Source organism: Odontesthes bonariensis, chromosome 18 (genome assembly GCF_027942865.1).
Source record: "Odontesthes bonariensis isolate fOdoBon6 chromosome 18, fOdoBon6.hap1, whole genome shotgun sequence".
NCBI classification, from domain to species: domain Eukaryota; kingdom Metazoa; phylum Chordata; class Actinopteri; order Atheriniformes; family Atherinopsidae; genus Odontesthes; species Odontesthes bonariensis.
Genome location: NC_134523.1, coordinates 19,044,567 through 19,054,283, shown reverse-complemented (window position 1 = coordinate 19,054,283; position 9,717 = coordinate 19,044,567). Strand labels below are relative to the sequence as shown.

Below are 9,717 nucleotides of genomic sequence, written 5' to 3'. Positions count from 1 at the left end.
TAAATTAAGGTTAAATAAGAAAAAATAGAGTACGATCATATATTGTTAAATTGAAGTGGCGGTTGAGAAAGAAAGAAAGAAAGAAAGAAAGAAAGAAAGAAAGAAAGAAAGAAAGAAAGAAAGAAAGAAAGAAAGAAAGAAAGAAAGAAAGAAAGAAGACTCCGCTTTTATTATGAAGGCCTGGGATTGTACCGGAAGTGATATACCGTTCATAGGAACGGGTTGATGTTTTTTTTTTCGTGCTACAGGAGCTGAGAAAACATGGAAGCCAATTGGAAATAAGAAACAGATTCGTCTTCACAACTTTATTTTGTGCGTTTCACTCTGTGATCTGGGAAAAATGTCCAGATTAAGGGAACCTAAAGATCAGTTCAAACGGCAGCTGCTCATTTTAGCTCGCAAGGATACGTTAGGATCAATACCCGCACATAAGAAGGGAATTGATGGCCAACGACAGCTCCTGCATGTGGTTTCAAACTCTGAAAAGCTGCAGAGAACAGGTAGGGTTTCTTCCTGCTGCTCAAAATACTTGTTTCTAGGTTTTTGTTGCACAGAATGATTGTAAAGCTGCAGTCTTAATTTAGTGGGCTGAAAAAGAGACTAATTAACGCAGTAAATTAGTTAATGGAGGAAGTAATCACACCCTTTACTTCAGTAAAACTACCTCACTGTTAAAGTACAGTGTTACATAAAGAATTCCTACGCTGACGTTATTGTATATAAATAGAAAAATGACCCTTGAAATATTGAAATATAAAGTGTTCGATGTTGTACAAGTTTACACTAGACAAAACAAGATGAAAAGTTCAGTTCACGCAATTCTGTGCTAAGTTCACAGTCTCTAAATAAAGCAGTTCACATTCACGTCTTACTTTTTTTTATGACATCCTCTGAATTCACCTTTTTCTATGGTTGGTGGTGTTATAAAGTTCTATGAATTACTGGGACATCACAGCCGTTTCAGTAGATAAATGCGTGTCTCTGCATTTATCCATTTTATTTATTTCCACCAAGATACATAAAACTGGGACTTGAAAATAAAAATTAGTGCATAGCCTAGTTTATTTGATCATTTTCACACCTAAATGAAAGTGCATTAACAGCAGGGGCTCAGTGACAAACGCTTCAGTCTCACAATTAACATCATGCCAACCTAGTCTTTGGTTTGTGCCAGAGCTCACACCCGCAGGGTTTCTGCAGGCATAATTTATCATGACACGTTAACTTTTGTCAAGAAAGTTGTTGAATGCCAAGAGAAAGAGCTGCGCTCACTTCATGTTCATCACTTCTAAACAGCCTCGTTCAGTTCAGAATTAACACGATTCTGACAGAAACCCAATTAAGACCTCACTCTGAGGAAAGAAGCTGCCATATAAACAGCATTTTCTGATCATCGTAGTGATCGTAGTCACATTATGCAGACATGTATTCATTTTAATCTTACTATTATGTCCAGTTAGAGAACTCACAGCACTTTGCTACAAATACAGATGTTGTCAGCTGCTTTGAAACACGTGCCCTGGTGCTGACTTTGATAACAGCAGCCATGTTGAAGGTGGCCTCTCAGGGGCCGCCAATTCAAGGACTACCAGGCGTCTCCAAGAGGGGACAGTGATGCAGGTGTATACCTTCAACAGTATATAGATGGCTCTGGGTGATAATTATCTGGTGGGTCCAGGTTTTTTGTTGCGTTGACTTTGCCCTGAAACTGATATGATTCATTTAGTTTATTTTTTTAAGTACAATACTCTTTTGGGGCTTTTTAAGCACTGATAAGTCATTGGGTTAGCAATGGTTTAATAGGCTAGGGTCTTTCAAAACAGTCTTTTTGTATTTTTTCACTATGGAATTTTTCAAATGAAGGTTTACCATAGAGCTGGGGTATTCAACAAAAAATTTAAGAGGTCCAGTTAGAGAAAATTTCCTCAAGCTAAGGTCCAGAACATCATAATATATAATATATATATATATTTACATATATAGCCGGGTATGAGGTGTATGTATATATAGATAGATAGATAGATAGATAGATAGATAGATATGAGGTTGGGATTGTCCTCTTTCATCCTTGCTACAGCTCCTCTCTCTCTCTTTCTATCATGGCAGGGGCTCCATCTGTGGTTATTGAAACTACTTGTTTTGGCTCTATTCCTCGCTTTGTTAACATCTCCTTAATTGCCATGTAATGTCCTCTCCTCTTGTGCTCGTCTGAAGGGGAGTAACACCTAACAGGTCTTCACAGAACACATTCTTGTCTTTGCTGAGGAACCTTACATAAACTAATAGCTGAGCATTGTCAGACACATCAGTGGACTCATCTACAGCTAAACCTACACATGGTGCCTTATGGATAACTTCATCCAGCTGGGTTAGCACATCCTGGGTTAAGATTTCTGCTTTCTTTGTCGTTGATGGTGATGACATAGGTATTTGCCTAATTTTGTCACAGAGCTCTTCTTTTTGTTTTCCCTCAAGTAAGGTCTCTGCTACTGCACTCATGCACTCCTTGACAACCCTTCCATCAGTAAATGGCTTTTTGTGTTGACCCAAAATCCAAGCAACTCTGAGGGAACATTCATTAGCACGTTGTTGAGCAGTGAATGAATGGGTCAGGATCCTGGTTGATTGCTCATATTGGGATCTGAGAATGCTTATTGAGAATGCTTATTTTGTCTCATAGTGGCGTTCTCTGAACATATGAGACACACTGGTTTTGTGCTCCATATTTTGTCCTCAGTGTGTGTGTGTCTGTACGCAAATTGACAGATGGCGAACAAGATCCAAGAAAAACTCAGAGGCTGGAGTAAAGTTGAATGGCCTTTACTGTTGTCTTCATTCTCATGAAACAATATTTTTGTAAAACTGAAATGATACAAAGAGATAATTACTAATTACTGGATTGTTACTAAAATAACAATATATTCACAGAAGATGATAATGCAAATAGCAGTTAATTTAGCAGTAGAAAAATTTACATATAAATAAACCAAACATTTATGTAACAATACACTACAGGAATCTGTGTAATAACAAGATTAACTGAAAATGTAAACTCAACTCACAAGCGATAATTTTCCTAGGCACAAAAGCGGTAGGAAAGGAGACGATAGCAGGAGCTGCAAGCAGGCCGCATGGCATGTAGAAACTAAAGCCTCGTTTCCACTATGCAGTCCGGTACGGGTCGGGTCGCTTTGGGGTCAGCTTGCGTTCCCACTGTACAAAGGGGACCCTCAGGGGTGGGCGGAGTGCGTGCCGAAGCGTAAATAGCAAATAACAGAAAAAAAAAATAACATCCATAATTTCGAACCACTTCCAAGCTTCTTCAGTTTAATGCGACACTGGCTCGCAGTCCGGTTGAAACCACTCTCTGACATTTCTGCGGCAATCAGCTGGAAAACTTTTTTTCGTTTCGCACAGCGCCATCGAGCTCCCGCTGCACAGCCTCCTCACCAACAACGGAGAGCAGAGCCTGGAACCGGTCCTGTGTGCTAGGTACCCCAAGCAGAAGGGTTACAAAAAATGTAACGGGCTCCATGAGACCGGTACGCTTTCGTGGTAGTGGACACACTGAAATAAGCGAACCGTTCCGAACTGACCTATACCAGACTGCATAGTGGAAACGCGGCTTTAATAAGCTCTTCCTGATCAGACTCTGCACAGTGTCATGTGACTAAATCTACCTTTTCCAAATAAAAGCTTGAATAAAACAAAGTAATGAGTTACTCTTAAACGCCAGTAGGGGGAGAAAAGGCAACACAAATGCAGGCAAAGCTCACATAGAAAATGACACTCGCAGTGGGAAGAATGAACATGAATGCATCTGTCCATTCCAGGTTGAAAGCGCTATTTTTTCACTATCAACGTTTCTCTAAGAGAGCGCCATTCCTTTTCTCTGTCTCCCGCTCACTCGTCTCTCTGCCTTCTCTTCCTGTCTCCCGCTCACTCGTCTCTCTGCCTTCTCTTCCTGTCTCCCGCTCACTCGTCTCTCTGTCTTCTCTCTCTGTCTCCCGCTCACTCGTCTCTCTGTCTTCTCTCCCTGTCTCACTCGTCTCTCCGTGTCATCTCCCTCTAAAATAGAAGTGCCGCGCCAAAATGTAGAATCCCTCAGTAATGTATTGATTATAGGTCTGGGTCCGCATAGGACGTCGGCCCGTCTGTTAGTGACCTCTGCCATAGAGCAAAGACCTGGCCCTCTTCCTCAACTGACCTGAACCCTCTTTGAACTTATGGGTCCTTCTCTAAAGTAGCTGTCAAGCATTTGTCAGTTGTTGACTCAGTTGTCAAGAAATTGTTACAGGTCTTCTTTTACCCACAATGTACGTTTCTGTTTTTCAGTGTTCCCTGAAAATGAAGATGTTCCCACTAACCAGCAGGAGAGGAACCAGGAGGGAAAGCAGGACCTGAAACAAAGGCAAATGGAAGCTGATGGAGAGAACTCCGAATGGTCCGAGTCAGACGTTCAGTCACAACCAGGTGCTAATGAGAAGACTGATGAGGATGACCACAGTGACAAAGAAGCACACGTTAGACTTCACATAGGAGAACATTTCGATTGCTCTTTGTGTGGTAGACTGTTCGCGCAAAGACAATCTCTGAGATGCCATCTCAAAACTCACACAGTACAGAGAACTTTTAGTTGCTCCGTTTGTGGTAAAGCATTTAGAAAGAATGCAAATTTAAAACACCACATGAAAATCCACACAGGGGACAAACCATTTAGTTGTAATGCGTGTCAAATTACATTCAGATCATCAAAACAGGTGAAAAACCATAGGTGTGCCGGTGAATCATCAAAGCTTGACAGCAATAAAACCAAGAAGACGCCGCTGAGCTGTCCTGAATGTGGTGAAACGTTTTCTAACAGATACTTTCTGAAGGTCCACAAGAAAACTCACTTGAACAAAAAGGCGTTCACTTGCAAAGTGTGTGGTGAACATTTTCAGTATATCTCTCAGCTGAAGTTACATTTGATAAAACATACTAGAGAAAGACAATTTAGTTGCAGTGTCTGTAAGAGAACATTCAGGTGGCCGTCACAGGTCAGATTACATAAGTGTGCTGATGAGTCATCGGATCATGACGGTGATATACCAGAGGAAACGCACAGCTGTCCTAAATGTGCTGAAACGTTTTCTAATGCGACCCTCCTAAGGGCCCACAAGAAAATTCACCTTGAAGTGCGCAGGTGCACCGTGTGTGGGAAGCAGTTTCGATATAGCTCTCAACTGAAGATACACATGAGAAAACACACAGGGGAGAAACCCTACAGCTGCCCAATATGTGGGAAAAGCTTCTCGCAAATGGGAATTACCAAGCAGCACATGTTTATACACGCAAAGGTGAGACCGTTCAGCTGCAATGACTGTGGCAAAAGATTCACTTGGCATTTTCAGATCAAAAGACACAGGTGTGTAACACAGGGCAAATATGTGCATGAAGGGAAAACTGGAGGGTCAGAAACAGCCTGGGAGCTGGATTCGGATCGATGGTTTAAACTTTTTGTCTACAACAGGCCGAACGCATCCGTTGAAACTGAGGACAGTGACTTCTGGAAAGAGACCAGAAAACATCTATCAGGAGTCACATATCAGAGAAATAGAAAAGATTCCTCAAATACAAAGGAATGTATTACAAGCGAGAAACGTCTGAGCTCTCTTGATAAGACACGTGAACTCAAAAATGATAACAATGTTGGTGGTGAGTTTTGCAAAGAAACCTTGCCACTGAAGACGGGTTTGAACAAGCACATAAAAGAAGAGACTTCAGTCAGTGATGCAGGTGGTCAACCTGACGAAGGACCACTCGAGTCCTCCAAGTATTGTGAAGGATCTGAAGACAGCCACTCCCACCGTCCACATCCGGTAGAGAAATTATTTAGTTGCTCATTTTGTGGGAAGAAATGTGTGACAGGAGGACACCTGACAAGACACTTGTCTGTCCATATGGGACAGAAGCTGCTCAGCTGCATTATTTGTCACAGAGCTTTCAGATTGGAGTCAGAGCTCATGAGTCACTTGTGTTCACAGGAGTCTTTACAGGACCATCAAAGCCAAACGGAGGAACAGAGGACCATCAAAAGACTGTTGAGCTGCTCTCACTGTGATGAAAAGTTTGTCCTTAAGGAACAGCTGCAGATACACACAAGAAGGCACACATTCAAGAAGAGATTCAAATGCTCAGTGTGCAGGGAAAGTTTTGCCCGACAAGAAGATTTAACTTTTCACTTCAGACGTCACATAAGATGCTCAGTTTGTGACGCTGTTTTCAGCAGCAGAGACTCATTAGTTCTGCACATGAGGAGCCACACTTTACAGACACAGTTTCACTGCTCAGTTTGCGGTAAAGACTTTGCTTGGAGAAGACATCTAATAAAACATATGGAGGTCCACACAAGTGAGAAAACTGACTATGGCACAGATGACATTGAGGATCAGTTCAGTGACCTCATTTACTCAAATGGAAACCCATTTAGATGTCCAGTGTGTAATGCAGGTTTAAGTGACAAAGAATCTTTCAATCAGCACCTGAAGATCCACACCAGAAAGACACAGTTTCGCTACTCGGTGTGTCGTAAAGACTTTATGTGGAAACAGCATCTGGCCAAAGTCCAGGAGAGCAAAGACACCCACAGCTGCAGTGTGAGTCGTGACGGATTCAGCTGCCAAGATGAGCTCAGCCACCATCATTGCAGTAATCAGTCCTCAGAACTAGTTGCACATTTGCAACCAAAGGTTGGAGAAAAGGCTTCAGATTCTTCTGATCCTGACACTGACGACAGCGATTTTTGGAAAGAGACCAGAACACATCAGTTAAGTAAAAAATCTGTAAAAAGCAAAGTCTTAAAGTCTGAAAGTGATCAAGGAGGTAATGGTGACAAGGATCCAGAGTCTTTTAAACCTCACAGTGATGACAGTGTTGACAGTGATTTTTGGAAAGAAACCAAAAGGACTCAGTCTAATTTAACCTTTGTCAATGGCGATGAAATCTCAGAGAGTGACACAAAAAGGAGCATTCAGCAATTTCTTGATGGAGAAGATGTCACTCAACACAAAGAGGTGCCGAGGGGGGTCTCAGCCTCAGAAAGCGACACAAAGGTGGACGTACAACAGCTCACAAACAAAGAGGACCCGAGTCATCACTCTGTGGACCACACAGAGGTGCAGATGGAGGTGAAACTGGAGGATCCACAGATTAAAGAAGAACCAGAGGAGACTGAAATCGCCACGTTCACATTCAGTCCTGTCCCTGTGAAGACTGAAGACGATGAAGAGAAACCTCAGTCCTCACAGCTTCATTACAGCCAGACTGAGGAGAACAGAGACTCTGTGGAGGGACCAGAACCAGCAAAGAACTCAGATCCAGATTTTGGAGCAGTGTCCTTTAAAAGTGACGACAGCGTGGACAGTGATTTTTGGAAAGAGATCAGAGAACCTCAGTCAGGTTTAAACTCTGAAACTGATTCTTGGAAAATTCCATTAAAAAGTTCTGAGGAAAAACCATCAGAGTCTCTGCAGCCTGAGAGCGATGACAGTGACTTTTGGACAGAAACTGGGAAACGGGCAGTTTTTAACTCGCACAAAGATATTGAAGCGTCTGGCAGTGAGGTGAGCTATGAGAATGTTCAGAAGCCACATGGCTGCAGTGAGTGTGATCAAAAATTTCTCTACATTTCTCATTTGAAGATTCACGTGAAATGCCATACGAAGAAGAGACCATTTTTGTGTTCCGTTTGTGGACAAGGATTTCCTTACAGGTCCCACCTGAAGATCCACATGAGAACTCACACGGGGGAAAAACCATTTGGCTGTCCAGTATGTGGCAAAAAGTATGCACACAAGGCGAGCATGCAGTCTCACATGAGTGTCCACACCGTGGAAAATCGGTACAGCTGTGATGTGTGTGACAAAAGCTTTGCTTGGTGCACAGAGCTTAAATATCACCAATGTGTTGGTGAGTTCTCACGTGAACAGAAATAAACCTTACAGCTACAGAACTGTCATTCAGTAACAAAATAACTACTTTATTAACTCATCTTGCATTGTTTATTGTGGATGAAGAATATGAAATGATGAACAGATTATTAACATGGTGCTAATTAATGTTCATTAATTTGACAACTTCTGTACTGCTAATAGTACCTCCATGAAGTACTTAACAGGGATATTTCACTCAGATTTTCTTACAGTAGCGTTTCTTAGATTAGGAGGTGATTCTTATTTTGATACAGTTAGGCTATCAGATCTCAAATGATTATATCTAGACTTGATTATTTAGAAACTGCTTCATTTTTTAGCATATCCGGTTTGAATATTGACGACATCTTTTAGACCACGTTCAGTGCCAGTCAGACATTCAGACACCAATTTATTGACCTTTTCTAATTTACTTTGTTGAAAAGTAAAGTTAAAGTGAAGTTAAAATCTGAGACTGCAACGAGACGTTGGGGTTTAAATATTGAGAAAAAGTTTAATCTATTGGACCTCACGCTGTTCTATCTGTTAGTTATCTTCACAAGGTCATTGGCTGAAATGGTTTCCAGCTATTAGGCATTGCTCAAGTCAAATGACATGTTTCCTACGGTAAAGTAATAACCGGCATGAATACCACATCATCCGGCAGCAATCAGTCCTTTCTCTCTGGTTTGAGCTTACAGGCACAATCTAGTACTTTCAGTATTTTTCAGCAGGACAGTGAGCAACAAAACACACCTCCAGTCTCTGGTGGCGCTGTTTGATCATGTAGCAGTTTGATGGAGTCCTGTATGTTTTAACCAACCTGTAAATGTGGTTAATACTCCCCCCTCTCCCCAACATACTTTGTTATCTTATTGCTCCAGTGTCCTAAGTGTGGAATATTTTATCCAAATCATTGGCAGCTTCTGTGTTTCAAAAAGTCAAATCAAAATATTCTGTTGTGTTTCTGACTACTATGATGACTAGATCCAGTTTCCTTCTGGTATGTATATTTAATTATTATTTGTTTACGTTGTTCCTTGAAACCAAACTTGAAATATCAAGCTTCCTTTTTTGTGTATGTCATTGCTCACATACAGTTTTACTATCTTTAAAATAAAAAAAGACAAAAGAACCTTTCAGCCTGTGTTTTTTAATTTTAATTTTAATTTTTACTGTTTTGGATAAAATGATCACAGCTGCAGTTTATTCATCTTTCGATTGATTCATAGTAAAAATATATAATATTATGGCCCACAAGGAGTAGGAAGCTAAACTGATGTGCAAGCACAAAATAATGTAAATACCTACTCCTCAACAAAAACTAGTAATTATAAAAGTGATTGTGTGTTCCAAAATTCACCCACAAACTGAATTGATACAGTTTGCTGAAGATCAAACCGTGCGAAATAGAAAAGTACGTCCGGTCTTAGTTTTACCCAGGGCCGGTTTTTGCAATGGGCAATGTGGGCGACCGCCCAGGGCGCACTCTATGTGGGGGCGCACATGCGCCCTCAAAAAAACAAAAAACTTGCCAGTTTTCTAGAGTACCGCTCATTTCCACGTCAAGTTAGTGGAATGGGCGCTGAAGCGTCAACTTGCTGCTGAGAGTCATACAAGTTGTGTGTGTCAGAAGAGGCAAGGAGGAGGGGGGCAAGGGATAGACTGATCCCAGGCCACACAACATAAACTGCTGCCAATCCAAATAAACTGTATTTCATTCCTAAAATTAACATAGACCCATATACCTTCATGTAATTAACTG

General features: G+C 41.3%; 1 protein-coding gene across 1 annotated transcript; it reads left to right on the top strand.

Annotated features, from left to right (window-relative positions):
• The first annotated feature begins 290 nt into the window (after positions 1–290).
• LOC142367150 (uncharacterized) lies at positions 291–8,982 on the top strand. The gene is made up of 2 exons (XM_075449096.1): positions 291–500; positions 4,336–8,982. The coding sequence occupies exons 1-2, from the start codon at positions 341–343 to the stop codon at positions 7,974–7,976; spliced, it is 3,801 nt and encodes a 1,266-aa protein (XP_075305211.1). The 5' UTR covers positions 291–340; the 3' UTR covers positions 7,977–8,982.
• Positions 8,983–9,717: the final 735 nt, after the last annotated feature.